Source organism: Carassius auratus, chromosome 30, assembly GCF_003368295.1.
Source record: "Carassius auratus strain Wakin chromosome 30, ASM336829v1, whole genome shotgun sequence".
NCBI lineage: Eukaryota > Metazoa > Chordata > Actinopteri > Cypriniformes > Cyprinidae > Carassius > Carassius auratus.
Window position 1 is genome coordinate 23,817,996 of NC_039272.1, and position 17,236 is coordinate 23,835,231.

Consider the following 17,236-nt stretch of genomic DNA (forward strand, 5'->3'; position numbering starts at 1 on the left):
GATGTCCTGAGAAGCTTTAGCAAATTGCTATGTGGTTGCTAGGGTGTTACAAGGTCAAAAGGGTCCACCTCCCATGATATATCGGGGAGGTTTAGATATGGCTGGATGGTTCCAATGTAAGATTTTTATCCATTTAATCATCTGCCAAACAAGTCTGAGGCATCAAAAAATGACGCAGATGCAGGACACAATGTGAGCATTTTAATAGTTAAAGTTGGGGGGGTTGTTCAAATAAGTATGAGAAATAGTAATAGCGAAACAAACACCACTAATATTGTGTGTATAATGGATATCTGAATGTTTTGAAGAGCTTGATGCTGTTAAAAAAATAATGTTTCCGAACCTTTAATCAGGGTTTATTATAGAATGTATGAATGAATTCATTCTTTTTAAAAAGTCAACATTCAAAAACATGATTTCTTAATGCCAAATTTGTAAATTAATAAAAATGACCTCTAAATTTAAGGTATGGTTTGAACGAATCAGTTGAGGAAACACATTCTTAAAGACAGTCACATGTTTAATTGTTTAGCCATTTTGAACAAATTCTGAACAAATGGCAGATTCAGTTTCATATTTAAAAGTAATCTATCATCTATTTGTTCCATCATTTTATATCTATATTCAAAATTTTAGACACAGATTTTCATTTACATTGGGGAAAATGTAATACTAATCAGTGACTAAACAACAGTTAATCTGGACCATTTCAAACATTAGCTCCTCATTAGTGAAGGGTGTAATGCAGACAGTAATGATCAGGCCTATAGTGGCGGGTGGTAGGAGGCAGATGAGCTCACCTCAGAGATCTTCTGAAACTGGCTGTTGGCCTGGCTGCATTTTTCTGCCGTCTCCACTGCCATTTTATAGTTGTCCACAAAGGCTTTGTACACACCGAGCTGACTGGCCTAAGAAACAAGCAGCAAAAATCTGTGTTAAATGCAGTACAATTACACAGACAGAAAGAGAAAGGTGGAGGTACGAGAAAACCAGAGAAGAGGAGGAAAAGATTGGAAGAACTAGAAGCAGGATACATAAGGATGAAAAAGACTGAAAAATGGCAATGCTGAAACATTAATTTCATCTGTAGGCCCTTTTAGAAAATTCATCAAAGTGTGTTCACAGTGGACACTTTCTGCTGTAGCGAGTTCATCCTCAGGATAAGACATGAGATACAGACAACAGAGTTTCTGCTGAGAGCTCTGGAGAATGAAAGACTGAGATGGGGAGTTTAAAGCAGACTTCATCACACCACTACAGATCATTTGCTGTAATAGCAGTGAGAGGAGCATGAAGAACTGTTATGGAGCCCATACAGAGTGAAGCACAACCATCCTGGGGCCTGAAATTAAAACACAAGGTGTGTCATTTCTTCAGCACTAGCATCGTCAAAAGTAATTGAGCAATAAATAAATAAATAATAATAATAATTTGTTAAAACTCCCAGCAAGTTTTGCCCCAAAGTCAGGATGATCTAAAATAGAAATGTTTCGATGTTAACTAGCCAAAATGTAACTGTGTTTCAAATCCAGATGGCTGTGAGCTTATATCAGTATAATGAGTATTAAGCCTGCCTGTAAAATCTTGTAAAACTTGTCATTTTCAATACTGTTCCATAGCTCTCTTATCAAGGCTTTTTTTTAATTATCATTATTATTATTTTTAAATGTATCTGACAAGTTTACAAACTGTAGAAAATAACCAGGTACAAATACACTTAAAAAAAAATAAAACTGTAGAAAATAAAAAAACAATAAAGCCATTGGCTTATTTCCATTGCAGTCTTCACTGTTAATATAAAGGACATAGACTATGTACAGAAGTCCAGAAGAAATAAAAAACAATATCTCCTAACCAAACATTATTTAAAAAAAATAAAATAAATAAAAAGTATTCTATTCCCTTTACTAACACTGTATGCAAAACATAGTTTTTCCCCATCAAACTTTTAAACTTACATGGACAAATATTAAAATTCCTACCCCTAGTATCATAAGAAAGTTGTTGTCTCACTCTATGAAAGTCATTTTCTAAATAACCTGGAACCACATTATTTATAAAAAAAAATGTGTCTTTGCCATTAGAAAAAAAAACACTCTTTTCCATAGTTAACAAACTCAAATCCTTAAAACACTGACTACACAAATGTGTTTGAGAACGAATTCTAAAAATTATTCTAACTTATTTGTTTTAAGCCTCTTGTAATTTATCTTTCATAACCTGGAAACAACTACTACACTAGAAAGAGGTAGCAATCAAAATAGGGTTGAATCAAGGCCCCTGAAAACAATTTTAAGGAATGAACATCCATAAGTTGACTTGCCTCGCCAAAAACCTAATTTTACAACGTTTTCATTAATACTAATAATAATAAGAGAATGACTTCAGTTTTACCTATATGTAGATAAAGTTTATTGTCTAGAAACCATTTGGACATCTCCTTGTAACAGCAAACTCATTATTTTCTCCAGGACCCTTTTATCTTGATGAAATACTAAAATTGCTGCATCATCAGCATAAAGAAAAGGTTACACTGAACATGCTGCTTTAAGAAAATGTATATATAAAAAAATAAGGGACCTAAAATACTCCCTTGAGGAACTCCACAATTGATTGATAAAGAACCAGACATCAACCCTCTGACTTTTGTCATCAAGATAGGACTAAACTCCCCTCTAATAGTACACTAAACTGTATATATTATGGAAGGACATTACACTATTTAATTTAAATATAGTAGAAAACAAGCATAACAACTGGTACAATTAATTTTATTTTTTGATGTAATATTTCTGCTCTGAAAATTTGGAAAATATAGTTTCACTCCAAACTAATGTTTTCTATCACCTAAACTCATTTGATTTAAAACATCCCAAATATAATTTTTTAAGTTAAAAGCTGTAGTTCTTATTTTTCAAATGTGTTAGGTTTTTTTTTTAAGCCAGATGCCGGTATCTTAAACAGCAGGTTGGCAATTGGCAGATACAGTATAAAGCTGATATATACAGATGTGACCCTGGACCACAAAACAACAGGATAAACTATTATTATTATTATTTTTGTAATTTATACATCATCTGAAAGCTGAATAAATAAGCTTGTTAGGATAGGACAATATTTGGTCAAGATACAACTATATGAAATTCTGAGATCTGAGGCTGCAAAATGAGCAATGCATATTACAAAACAAAAATTACGTTTTGATATATATACGGTATGAAATTAACAAAATATCTTTATGGAACATGATTTTTACTTAATGATTACTTAATAATTTTTGTCATAAAAGTAAAATTGGATCATTTTGATCCATACAATGTATTGTTGGCTATTGCTACAAAAATACTCATCCTACTTATTACTGGTTTTGTGCTCCAGGTCCACATATTATATTACACTATCTAATTTAAAGATAGTAAATAACATAATCATAACAACTGGTGCAATTAACTTTATTATTTGATGTAAAATTTACTAGAGAAATTGCAAATAATTTGTATTTTATCATTATAAATAAATTTAACTCAATAAATGTGAAATGTATATATATATATATATATATATATATATATATGAATTAAATTATGTATTCTTAAAGACTAGGCAACACATAGAGTATACAGAACAAAGTGATTATGAAACAGATATTACATGGCAGCCAACTGGATCTAATAGATCTAACATTGTGGAATTTAATATAAAGGCCATGGCGATATATTCCTTAACCACTATTTCAGATTTAACAAAGCAAAAAGATCGAAGTCATTCAAAAACACCACTGTCATTCAAACTCTAACTTGACCTCTAGCTCGCTCTTTCTTCTTTCTTATTGTCTTATGATCCATCTTCTCTTTGGTGATTCCTGACTTGTGTAAGCTATTGGATAGCTGTATATTTGTGCCCTGAAGTGAGAACTGCATGATGAGACCCTGTGTTCTCAATCTCCATCCCAGCATGCTCTTCTCTCCCGCTGCTTGAGAGAAGTCTGAAACACAACACATCACACGGACATGCTGTCGTCACCTAGCAACCATGCTCTGACTCTTCACCAAGCGTGTCCACAGACGAGCGCTGATACGCACACACACGTCACAAAGACGAAGTCAAGAGAGAAACATTTGTGGGAAGAGAAGTGCAGAGCTAATGAGTGGGGGAGTGAGAAAGAAAGAAAGAAAGAAAGAGTGAAGGGTGACTAATAGAGAGAAACTCTGCCTCTCTCCAATCCAATCCGTCTGGATTTGCTCATCCTAAACCTTTCCTTCTGTTCAAAAACTAAACTTTTTTCTTCTTGTCTTCCTCTTTTAGTCTTATTCTTTTGTGCTTCTTTTCCTCTTCACTAAATTTCCAGAGCAATAGGGAGCCTGTAATTACTCCATCTGCTAACTCAACCACTGTCACAATGTTTTACTAATCGTCTGTCTGTGTGTGTGTGTGTGTGTGTGTCTGTTTGTGGAGAAAAATCTTTAGAAAAGTCCTGTTGCATAACCTCCTGCCATCTGCTGTTTGGTTAAAGAGATAAATGAAGTGTAACCTGTGATGAAAATCCATCCAGAGTAGAACAGAATGAATTTAACAGCACAAGATAACTTACATTTACAATGCATTCTTTATTGTTTTGTTGTTTATGTAAAATTCAGCGGCATTATAAATGAGATTTTTATTTGAGTTGTAATGTTTTATACTATGTATTTTTATATTGGTACTAATAAATAAGATTAATTAACTTATACTTGCATTGATTTTGTGTTAAACAGTGGACAAAATGATTGGATAATTTTTACTAGAATATTTTTTAGTCCATAAACATTTGAAATCTGCTTAGCAACAACAGTTTTTGGGCCTTACATGGTTCCCCTAACTGGAAGGGGAAATCACATTTACAAGTCATGCAGAAAATACTTTAAAAATATTCAGATACATATTCTATATCACTCAGCTTTACTAAACACAAAAGACCAGAATGTTGTTGGCCACTTAACTTTTAACTCTACGTAAATCACCTGTTGTTCACATATCAAGACCCTTAGTAATTGTTATGTGAATATGCATAATTCCTTTAGCTCTGAGTTACTGTAGTAGAGTATAGTACTGTATATTCCTGGTCCTATTTAACTCATATGGTATCATTCAACAGCTTGAAGTCATTAAGATTTTTCTTTTAAGAAATGTAACATTTTCTTCATCATTTCATAACAGATTTCCATTTAAAAATAAATGCTGCTCTTATGAATGTTCAGTTCATCCGAGAAAAAGAAAATGGGGAAAAAATGGATCACAGTTTCCACTGTATTTTGCTCAAATAAATGTAGCCTGTGTGAGCATTCCATAAGAAACTGTCAAAACAAATCTTACCCAACCCAAGCTTTTGAATGGTAGTGCATTTTAAATCTTGATTTTCCCAACATTCAGCACAGAAAAAAAAAAAAAAAAACTGAACATCCATTAATGTCATTCAACTGAAAATAAATAGAAAACAATAATAATATAATAATAATAAAAATTTTAAATGCAGTTTGAAGAGAGAGCTAACTCCAGCAATGTGCTCCATCTAGAGTCCGTCAATGAGATACGCAATAGTCCACACCTAGACAGCTTTCCAGTCATCATAAACATGTGGCTTCTCTAGTTCATGCAAACACATGCACAGTCTGCAAACATACAGGCCTAGATAATGCTGAGTGTTTCATTTTCATCTGGCACTACTTAGACATCTTCTCTCTGCTGTTTCTTTCCGTCTCAACAGATGCTCTTCTATCTTTCAACTCTCAGAGAAAGAAGATTCTTATCAAGTGCATTTATGTAGTCTGGCAAAGTGTATTCTAGATATGAGCCAAACAGTACATGCCCATATAAAGAGAGATCAATATATAATGCAAGAGTCTCAAAGAAGGCTGAACCCAGTGTTCAAGTAAAAAGCACACTATGACTGACTAAAATCTTTACGTATGAAATAAGCATTACATTGGGAAATCAAATATTTTTACTATAATATTTGTGCATTTACTATAACAGCCGCCAAGACTAATATGATGATTTGTTGCATATTAAGGCTCATTCACACCAAGCATGATAACTATAAAGATAATGATAAAGATAAAGATATAATTCTAAAAATCGTTCTCAATATTAAAGAATAGGAGAGTCCACTCTACAACTATAACGATAAAGGACTATTTTTTCCAGCTGATGAATGATACAAACATTGACATCCAATCAGAATCAATCCTGCTATAACGAGCTCGAGAATTTAAAGCAGCAGACGCACTTGAATAAACACATGCTATCGTTCACTGGTGTGGATGCTAATATCATTATCACTATAGCTATCTTTATAGCTATCGTTCTGGGTGTGAACGGGGCTTTAGCATTTTGTGCTACTTAATATTATTCTGGAAACCTGGTTTGTTCTTTCAGAATTTTCAGAAAGTGTTCAAAAACAGCATTTTATTAAATTTTTTATTTTTTTAAAACATTATAAATGTCTTTTATGTTAATTTTGATCAATTTAATGCTAAATAAAAGTGTTATTTTCACTTGTGTCCACATCAGGGTTGCCAGGTTTTCACAACAAATCCTGCCCAGTTGCTTCTTAAAATCAGTCCAAAACTAGCCCAATCGCATTTCCAGGAGGTTCCCCGATAAAAAATCCTTCCCGGGGTTAAAATATACATTTTTTGGAAGGGTTGCCTTGGTAAAATTCGCATTTTAGGGGCTAAATATCACATTATTGGTATTGGGGTTGCTTCAAACCGCGGACATGAAAAACAACCGCAGACTTATTAGATATACTTCTAATTACAGGAGCGTCTTTACTGATGAGATGTGCATGAAAATCGCATTTGATTTTTGCACAGCCCTAACTGACCCTAAACATTTGGTCTGTAGTGTACACTACATAGAGGGTCACTGTATTTGGAATTACCATCTAGGGCCTTTGAACAGTGTGTTTGGCAGGACACTATGTGCCAGGTGCACTCACCAGTTTCTGGAAAAGATGTCCGACAGTGACCTTCTCATCCCACTGCTGAATGTTGGGAGAAAGAGCATCGTAAAACTCCTTATGGATCTCAAAGATGTCTTGGATCATGAAGAAAATAGTGTCAATCTGCTCCATTGTGAGCACTGGCTTTGATGTAGTAGCTGTGGCTTTAAGAGGCTTCATGGGCTGAGAGAGAGAGAAAGAGAGGTCAGTTAGTTAACATGTTCACTACTCACATGCATTTATATATTAAAGGTACAATTTGTAAGATATTTGCAGTAAAATATCCTAAAAACCACTAGGCTAGTGTTATATATTTTGTCCAGCTGATTACTAACAATATCTCTTATGTTTTCAAGTATTTGTAAATCATGAGAAAATTCCCATTCTAAACAGTGACACGGGGCAGTGCAGTCACCTGTCAATGACTTTAGTTACCCTTTGTTACCGCCTTTACTGATGTAGAAACCATGTGACAACAGTGTCATGTGAACAAATGCGGAAGTAGCTTCGCGACAAACTTCAACCAGAAAGAGATGCCGATCTCACTTGTTTTACTCGACAGGTGAGTTGTTTTGATTCGTATCTTAACAGAAAACGTATGCTATTATAACGATCAACAAGATCAGTATATTGGGGCATACACAGCAAACGCGGGGCATCGCGTCTCTAGACCCGTCGTGTCTTTGCATTGACTTTGTATGTAATCTACTTGCGCAAATCGTTGAACTCGCGTTAAATCCATGATTTATCTTTCCGTCTGATTGATGGCCGTCAGCGGTTGGGTAGAAGACAACAAATCCCATCATTCCACGCTCCTTCTTAGCATCATCAAACCACGTGATTGTTATTGTTTTGGTAGTGCACTCTCTAGTGGCACGTCCTACAACCTGTACCTTTAAGTAATGCATTTTAATGTTAAGTAAAAAATGACAGTACTCAAAATCCTTAAATTCAGTAATAAATGACTGAACGTTAACATAAAAACGCATGTGGTTTGGTTTTGTGACCGCTGATAATTATAATGGCACTGTTGCATCTTGTGTACTTTATACCCACAGCAATCACTTCTGGGGTGATTTAAACGGAATTAAACCATGAAGTCCTTTTCAATGCATTTAGTTCTGCCAAAATTCATGTAGTTCTCATGTAGTACACATTAACTGGTGGGTCAATTTCCCTTTCCATTTCCTGTGAATTGATGTATCGATTAACATTCATGTCTTTTGCATTTTCAGTGTCGACTAAACAGGGCAGAGGGGTGCTCTGTGTGTTTGTAAATCTGACAAGAGAAACCACATGAACAAACATTGCACAGCACATGTGTTCTTTCTTCAGGGCTGATAACACTGTCTTCAAGTGCAGGATGGTTATTTTCAGATAAGCGTGACTCATTGTAAGTTGCTCTCCTCTGCATCATGATACTGCTTGACAAATGCAGTTTTTTTCCCTGAACTGATATATTTCTGATTAAAGCAGGAAGTTTGAACGGGGCATGTCAAAGAGCCTGTTTCTTTTAAAATCACCCATAATCTTTTGTTGCATCTAAGTCACAAACCATGATGTTTTGCAGCTCAATGTGAGTCATCTGTAGTCAGTTTTGGGGAGCATTTGATTGGATCAGAAATACATTTTGTCCATTTTCCCAAAAGAGAACGATTTACAGTGACATTTGGAAGGCATAAACACTGAAAATGAACCAGGGTTTGGTAGGACTTTTGAATTCTACTTTCTGAAGGCAAAATGAAGTGCTTTTGTTTTCTCCTAGATACACACAGCATCTCCCTGACATGGCTGCTTCAACACTAACTGCGGTTACTGAAACCACGCCTTCTTTCCTTGCGTGAACATTTGGATGGCATTATGCAAATATTTCCACATAATTACATAGACACATGGGTGGATGTTTGAATGAGCTGTTTTAGGGGAGCGTGGCAGAGTCATAATCTTTATCAAGAATATCTCTTTGGATTTGAGACTTTATTCTTTGCAACTTTACAGATCTCCAAGAGCTTGTAACACTTCAAAGATAAATAAAAAATTGAAATCACATCATATGATCCCTTTGAGGAACATGGGCTCAGAAAAATATAATTCATGCTTAATCGACAATAAAATCAACTTAATTCAAAACAAGTTTTCATTCCTATTTGTTCTTGTTTTAAGCATAAACTCATTTAATTTGTTTTCAGTTTATCAGAAAACATCTCCATCTCCAGCGAATTTATCTTTATTTAAGGATGTTTAGATATTTCTACTGAAAACAAGACAAATATACTGAGAAAGATAAAACATTTTAGCAATCAATGCAACATCTAATGCAACGACTTCTTGAATCCAAGAATTTTTGCTTTTATTTAAGACATTTTTGAGGCCTTAATACGTGCTATTTCATAGTTTTGATGAACTATTCTAAAAATAGCAATAACCTAAAGGAATAGTCACACAACTTTGAACTATAGCGTAAAAATAAATCTTTCATGGACAAGTAGTGGAAAGTGCATTTATCAGTGCCATGTGCAGTGGTCTCTGTCAAAAAACACATTACTGGATTTTCACAATCTTATCAGCAGTGCCAGACATCTGACATCGGCACGACAGGAATTAAGTTCCCCTCTGTCATTCCAAGAAATGACTGGAGAAGATGAATAAACCTGTGCTTGCTCTGCCACAGTATTTGTAGCTGTTTCCTTGCAGGTCCAAACTGCTGAGTAATGTTTGGACAGGAAGTGTGCAGCAGAGAGCAGACACATAAGAACATTTTTACCTTCATTCATCAGCAAGTTTGCTTAAAGGAAGACAGGAGATATCCAGGTGTTCTTTGAAGACTGTAACAGCAGGTAGCACAGTGTGTGTCCTGCGTAATGAGCACACTTAAAAAATACAGTGGATTTGTGTGCTTGTTACTAGTTTGTTCTGTTTAAAGGTTTATTTTTGCTCTGTGTCCACTCTTATCAAACTCAATGAATGATATAGATATCCAGGTATATCGATATCTAGGTGGGCCGATACCAATATTAGGGAGTAAAAAAAGCAGATTCCGATATATCAGCTGATATTCTTTGTTTATATTATAGTACAGTACCAGTCAAATGTTTGGACACATTTGACTGGTACTATATATAGAATACAGTATCTATATATATAAACAGAATATGATTCAACTCCATTCAACTTTATTCAGTTTATTTCACTTCAGAACATTCATTCACTCATTTGCGGTACTGTCTTTACACACAGGCAAAACTTACTAGAGAAGTGTGAAGTTTGATATAATATAGCCGAGTGCAGAGCACAAAGTAATGCAGGGTTAGTTTTACACATTTATTTTACCATAGGAACATTTCAATTCTGGCTTAAGTAAATTTTTCATCTCAGTTTTTATTATTCATTTAAAATTAGACAAATATGCTATAATTTTAATCTCCAACAGGTTCATATCGGCCGTTAATATTGACAAAAAGATATATCGGTCGGGCTCTAATAAGTAACAACAGCAAAGCAAGTACTGATACGTAATTTCAAAGAATGAATGCTTTGAACAGCAGTTAAAAAAAAGAGAGAAAAGTCTGACAGGAAATGACACATTCAAACAGCAGAGGAACAAAGCATTGGTAGACATTACATTTCAGCATTTTCTATAAATAGTAAATTCTGCTTCCTGATTGGCTGAGTGTACGCATGCCCTTTACGCTGCACTCTAAGCAGCCATATTGCAGAAAACATGCTTTTCCTTGCTCTTATGAAATAGAAGATTAAACTTATTCTGAATAAACACTGATATCTAATCATAACTGGGGTTTATTTAGATTTTTTTTTTAAAAAAGTAAAGTTTAAAGTAGTATAGCAAGCAACAAGGGTCATTGTTTTGTAAAATAAAATAAAATAAAATAAAATAAGGCAAAGGGTCCCTTTACCAGCTTTAAAACACTATGCATAGGGTCACATAGAACAGCACTGTGAAGTTCCCACATCAGGTTTCTCATGAAGTGTGAGTGACGACATTTGTGGCAGTGGTACTGGTACTCACAAGCAGCAATGCCTCTAGCTGGTTAATATAGATCTCCTCACTGGCCAGAAAACCAGATAGAACCAGTTTCTTCATCTCCAGACCTTTCTCTGTGTCTCCCTGAAACAGAAACACATACAATACTGCAGAATCAGTGAATCTGAAAACATGTAACAAATTATTCTTTGAAATTATAAATTTCTGAACTCTTTCCACGCCAATGACAGAAATTTCCAGCTTTCCATGTTTTTACTGGTATACTGTAGGAGGTGCTATCAAACATCTTCTAAAGGGTATTGAACATCTGGATCAAAAACAGATGAAGAAAAGGCAGAAAGTAATGATCGAAATGTAAGCAGATGCATATGTAAAATAATGTGATCATCAAACTTTAAGTGCAGCTGATGGACTCCATCTATGTTTTGATCTTTGTTCCAAATATCATCCAGTTGTGGTCTTTTACAAAATCATGATTTTCTCAGCTTTTCGTTTAAAGATTCATTAAGTGTTGATAAAAAAAAAGTTTTTTTGTTCAAAAGCAGAGGCTCTGTTCCTTCTTTCAAAATATTGCATGTTCAGATATTCATACAACAAAATATTTTGGGAGCCATAATTTTGTGAAAATGCTCAAAAATGCTTGCTATTTAAATATCTAGAAGGAGTTAAGTGGGAGTTAAGAGATATAGAAGGAGCACAAACAGTTTATTTTTAATAAAAATATCATGTGTAGTCATATTTACTACTACTCTGCAAAATATTGTTAGCAATATCCAAGCCATTTCAATAGTACTTTGCTCAGTCTGAGGTTTCGGGCAAGGGTGAAAAAATTCCCCATGTAGATTTCGCTCATGTTCAATGTTACTTTTGTGTGACCTGTGCTTCATACATTGCTACACTATTGACAATTAACTTTTTTTGACCCCAATAGAGTGGAGATATCAATATTTTCAATAAACAACTTAAATGGCAGCTATTCTCATGCAGAAGATTTGAAAGATTTTGGAAAAGCAATAAGAGTGTCCAGAGCATTTTTCAAAAATTCACCTTTTGTGTGAGTTCCACAAAAGAAAGTGTCATGTTTTTAATGACATGAAGACGAGAATTTCTGAATGAACTACCTCTAAATAAGACAGGAGAAATATGTTTCAGCTACTGAGCACCACCTGTAGGTAATAAAATAAAATCCTGTGCTTATCTTTACTGAAAAATCTACTATACTAGTCTGTTCTAATCTATCTCTCTCTCTGGTGTGAAATTTCTCAGGTACAGACACACCCTGTGAATTCATCCTTCAGAGTTCAAACTGTGTGTGTGTGTGTGTGTGTGTGTACTGGTATATTTGGTGTATGAGGACACAAATGTGTATAATGATATGGGTACTACAATGTAAACATGGTTTATGAGGACACTTCCTGAGTCCCCGTAAAATAAAATACTTAAACAACATAAATTGTGTTCCTGTAGCTCAATTGCTAGATTGTGCAATCAAGCACAGTTTGTACAGTATAAAAATCATTACGCCTATGGAGAGTCCCCATAAACCACAAATGCAAGTGTGTGTGTTAAAACAAGGCACAGACATGCTATCTAAACCCAGCCATTTGAACAATTACATGATTCAATCTGCGTGAAAGAGAAGTCGTCAAAGCCTTCAAGTATAATCCGTTTTTCAAATGTCTGCTTCAGTGTTTTTAAGCTCGACATAGGCATTTAACCCAAGTCACTCCCTTCTAACTTTCCATTTACAACAGCTCTTGCTTTATTTCATGACTTCATAAAATTATTTTAAAACAATTACTGTATGTGTAAATTCTCCCACCATGTCTGTCCACCAAAACCACCACAAACATCTGAGAATAACTCAAAACACGACAAAGCCAGAAAACCCATGAAAGTTGATTACATAAAGGAATAAACAGCAGTTCTATCTTAAAAGACAGGAAGTACCACCCTTATGACTAACTACATCTGAAGAGAGCAGCCAAATATATCCATCATTGCCCTTATAATTCACTGACAAACACTCCTTTGTCAGAGCACTAGTGGATTTATTCTGTAACTCCGCAAAAATGTAAAAAAGTTCCGACTGCAGTGAGGCAGCTAACACTGATACATTCGTTAAGAACTTATGGTACAAATAAAAAGGAAATTACTTTTGAAACAGGTTGTGAAAACCCTGAGAAACCCTTTAAAAACCAGTAAAGGCAAAGTTTACCCTCCAACCTCCAAAAATACATATTAAAACATTTTAATCATTTATTCTCTCTGATTTCATTTCAAACCTAAATGACTTTCTGTGGAAAACCAAATATAGATTGATATTTTTGAGGAAATGTTGGTTACCAAATGGTTGTGGTGACCATTGAATGTCATTGTAGGGACAAAAAAAACTACATTTTGGATAATTTTGTTTCGCAGAACAAGTCATATCACATGAAGGTGAAAAAATGATGATAGCATTTTTATTTTCAGGTAAACTAGCCCTTTAATGCATCTGTTGGCCCCCCTCAATGTCATTCGTTTCAATTGAGAGCTATTTCAGTACAGACTTTTATTTAAAGGATTACTCCACCCCAAAATAAACATTTTGTCAATGATCACTTACCCCCATGTTGTTTCAAACCCATAAAAGCTCTGTTCATCTTCGGAACACAGTTTAAGATATTTTTAAACCTGGAGGCTTGAGACTGTCCCATAGACTGCCAAGTAAATAACAGTGTCAAGGTCCATGTGTGGAGAGACACAGAGGAGACCGTTGACAAAGAAATTATTGAATAAAGTCATTATTTTTTAATTATTTTCTCCGCTTACTTTTCATACCTTTAATGGACCTTGACACTGCTATTTACATGGCAGTCTATGGGACAGTCTCAAGCCTCCAGGTTTCCATCCAAAATATCTTCAATTGAGCTTTTGTGGGTTTGGAGCAACATAGAGGTAAGCGATTATTGACAAAATTTTCTTTTTGGGGAGATTTATGTAACTCTTTAATGAATAGCTGTGACTTTCTAGTTCTACGCCCAGTGCTGATAGTGGTAAGATATTGATAAGGAATAATGACACAGGAAGGAAATTATTTATAAAAACAGTTACTGTAATTTGTGTGAGAGAGAGAAAGGGCAAACAGGATAGAAGAGGAAGTTACTGAGACAGAAGTTTTCTAGGCTGAACGAACAATGTACTGACAGATTAAAAAAAGGGCATTTCTGTACCTGAAATAGTTTTTTATATGTTCTATCTAAGTCATCATAAAGGAATATCCATTTTGGACTGAGTCTGGAGAGGTACAGTAAGTTCAGAAAACAATTTAAAGGGTCACTTTGATTGTAAAAGTATTTGCAAGCCTTATTTTCAGCTGTGCAAAAATCTTGTTTTTTAGCGATCATTTTAGCAATTAAACATTGACATTTTTTTTTACTTTCTGTTTCAGCCAAAAATTTTCATTTCGGAGAATCACTATTCATCAGTGGTACTTGCTTTTTTTACAATCCCTAAAGCTATGGACATCAACAATGGTCAAATCTTGGGTGGAGGAAAGGTGTTCTATTACTGGGTGGATATATACTCAAGAAGGACCTATCCACCCATATCCAAAGATTTAGCCTATGTTTTTTTATTGTTTTTTTAAGAAATAATACTTTTATTGAGCAAGGGAGCATTGAAAGTAATAGTAAATACATTTTAAATGTTACAAAAGATTTATATTTAAACTCATTACCAATAATCATGCTGGAAATCTCTTTTTTCATCATGGTTTCCACAAAAATATTAAGCAGCACAAATGTTTTTAACTGTTAATGAGAAACATTTTGTGAGCTTCAAATCAGTACATTAGAATGATTTCTGAAAGGTCATGTGACACTGAAGACTGGAGGAATGATGCTAGGAATTCAGCTTTGCCATTACTGGAATAAATTACGTAAAATCTGTTAAAATAAAAAAAGTTATTAATCGTAATTACATTTTACAATATTACTGTTGATTCTATTTTTAACACATAAACTATCAATTTTGGATCTTCTGTCTTGTCAAAGGATAAACAGAAAATGTAACGTGCTGCTCAACAATCCTTTTTCCTCTTCAGCACCATTTTCTTTTTCCATCTTTTGTGTACATGGACAACAGTAACTCAAACTCCGACGGTTCAGCTCAGTCTTTGAGCTCTAAAGTCTTGAACGAAACTAAACCTGTTTAGAAGCACTGTGTTACAAAAATGCAATGCTGTAAAGAATTAGCCTAGCCAAACTTCTATCATAACTTACTGACACTTATGTCATTAAAAACCAATATGATGTTCTTATTTCCATGGAAAACAAATGAGAATGTTTTGGAGCAAACGGAGCATGTTCACCAATGCTTTTTTTCCACTCGACCTCTAAAAAAGTAAATAAGCAAGTCATACAGGTTTGGAACATAATGAGGATAAATAAACAATGATAATAAATAATAATACATAATGAAGAACTTTCATTTCAGGGTAACTGTCCCTTTAAGAGAATATCGTTTTAATGACAGCCACAATGTGAAGTCATTGCTGTGGGAGTCTTAGTCCCAGGTCAAAATCACAGCACTGTTTCTGTCCTTGTGTTGGAGCAGGATAAAGATCATTCAGAAAGCGTTTACACACTCACAGTTGCTACATATGACAGGTACAAAGCACAAAAGTCACACACACTCAGGGAACTGAACAAACACTAATGCCACGTCGCAAAAAGCTTTAATATTTTCCACCTCACTATTTTTAGCCATTGAAATGTCTGTCAGCAAGCCAGCAGAGGAAGAGAGAACTGCTACTCAGCCTGTCTCTCTCACCTTGAACGTCCTGAAATCCACTGGTGTGAACGGACAGTCCAAGTCCATCTCATTGTCAAACACATCTTCATCCTCCAGAACTTTATCCAGAAAGCCCAACACCTCCTCCTCATCCTCCTCCATGCTGACGGCCGAAGCCTCTCTCTCCTCTCCCTCCGTTTCACTTGCTGCTTTCTTTCCTTTCAAGTTTTGACAAGCCGCCCATGACACATTGGTGCCTCTGCTGGAAGTCTACCTCTTCTGTCCACGGAGGGGTTTTTTCTTCCTTTCTTTCTCTCTGGAATGGTAACGTGTCCTCCTTCTCACACAAACACAAGAAACAGCCACTTGCTTCCTCTCTCTCGTATACACACACACACACACACACACATGCACACTTCAACCTCAAATGGCCCGCCTCTGCACTCACACACACACACACTGGCGTCCCTCCCCCTGACTGCGGTTCTGTCTTCCTGGTGTGTGTCAATTTCCGGGTGCCCTGGGTTAAAAGACTGTCCACCATTTCCCTCTCTGGCCTTAACAGGTCTTCACACAGTAAAACAGAGCACCATAACACCCTGAATTTGGGCCTAGTGACCAACAATCACAAATTTGATGAAAATAATTAGGCTGGTTATAAAATTTGCATACACTTTCTGCACTATTCTATGCTTTTTAAAATAGGATAAATAGTGTGAGTAGTGTGTTCACACTGGAAATTTCAACAAGAAATTCACTTCAAATACCCTGATGATACTGGACATGTCGAAGTGAATAATTCTTGTTAAAGTTGAATGTTGAATGTTGAATGCCATTTTTTAGGGGTTTCCCCGGATCAGACAAGGTTCTCCTTAAACAGATATCATGCTCTCCTGTACTCCAGGTACTAACACATCAATAAAATACGGTCTCAAATCACATTACAGTCATCAACACTTCATGTTATGTTTTTAAGGTATGCTAGTATTAAAGATTTGTTCATTTAACAAAGTTAAAACACTTATAAAGTGACACTCTAATAGCTTTACCTGCAGTGCACACACACACACACACACATTTTGTAAGTGACTGTGTGAAGAACGAGATCAAAGTCTGGCTGATAAAAATTGGAACTCCACCCATACTTCTGAACGATCACACCCAAGCACACATCACACTCATGATGTCAAGCTCCTCCGTAACCTTCGTGATAAAATTATCATGGGATTTCCATAGCACATGTGAAATATTATTGGAAATCCTTGAATAGAAGTCAAAGAGGAATCCCTGATGATGCTCATCTAGTGCTCAAAAGAGGAACTAGAGGCAACATGACAAAAGATGGCATAATAGTTTAGTGTTCAGGGCTTCTCTTTTTCTCACAGAACACCGGCTGACACAACATTAACCACCGCTGGGAACTGATATAAATTAAACACACCAGTCGGTCTCTCATTCATTTGATGTTGTGAGGT

At 35.3% G+C, this 17,236-nt stretch overlaps 1 protein-coding gene across 4 annotated transcripts in view; it reads right to left on the reverse strand.

Moving 5' to 3' along the window:
• The window catches only part of LOC113049730 (ABR activator of RhoGEF and GTPase), a 176,853-nt gene that overhangs the window by 85,519 nt on the left and 74,098 nt on the right, over positions 1-17,236 (reverse strand). For 3 of the 4 annotated variants that reach the window (XM_026212330.1, XM_026212331.1, XM_026212332.1), the window contains exons 3-5: positions 11,010-11,108; positions 6,980-7,165; positions 801-908 (exon numbers count right to left, since the gene is read on the reverse strand). In XM_026212330.1, the coding sequence (XP_026068115.1) occupies positions 801-908; positions 6,980-7,165; positions 11,010-11,108 (393 nt within the window). Of the gene's footprint in view, positions 1-800; positions 909-6,979; positions 7,166-11,009; positions 11,109-15,800; positions 16,176-17,236 lie in introns of those variants that run through there. The other variant, XM_026212333.1, reaches the window with a different exon arrangement.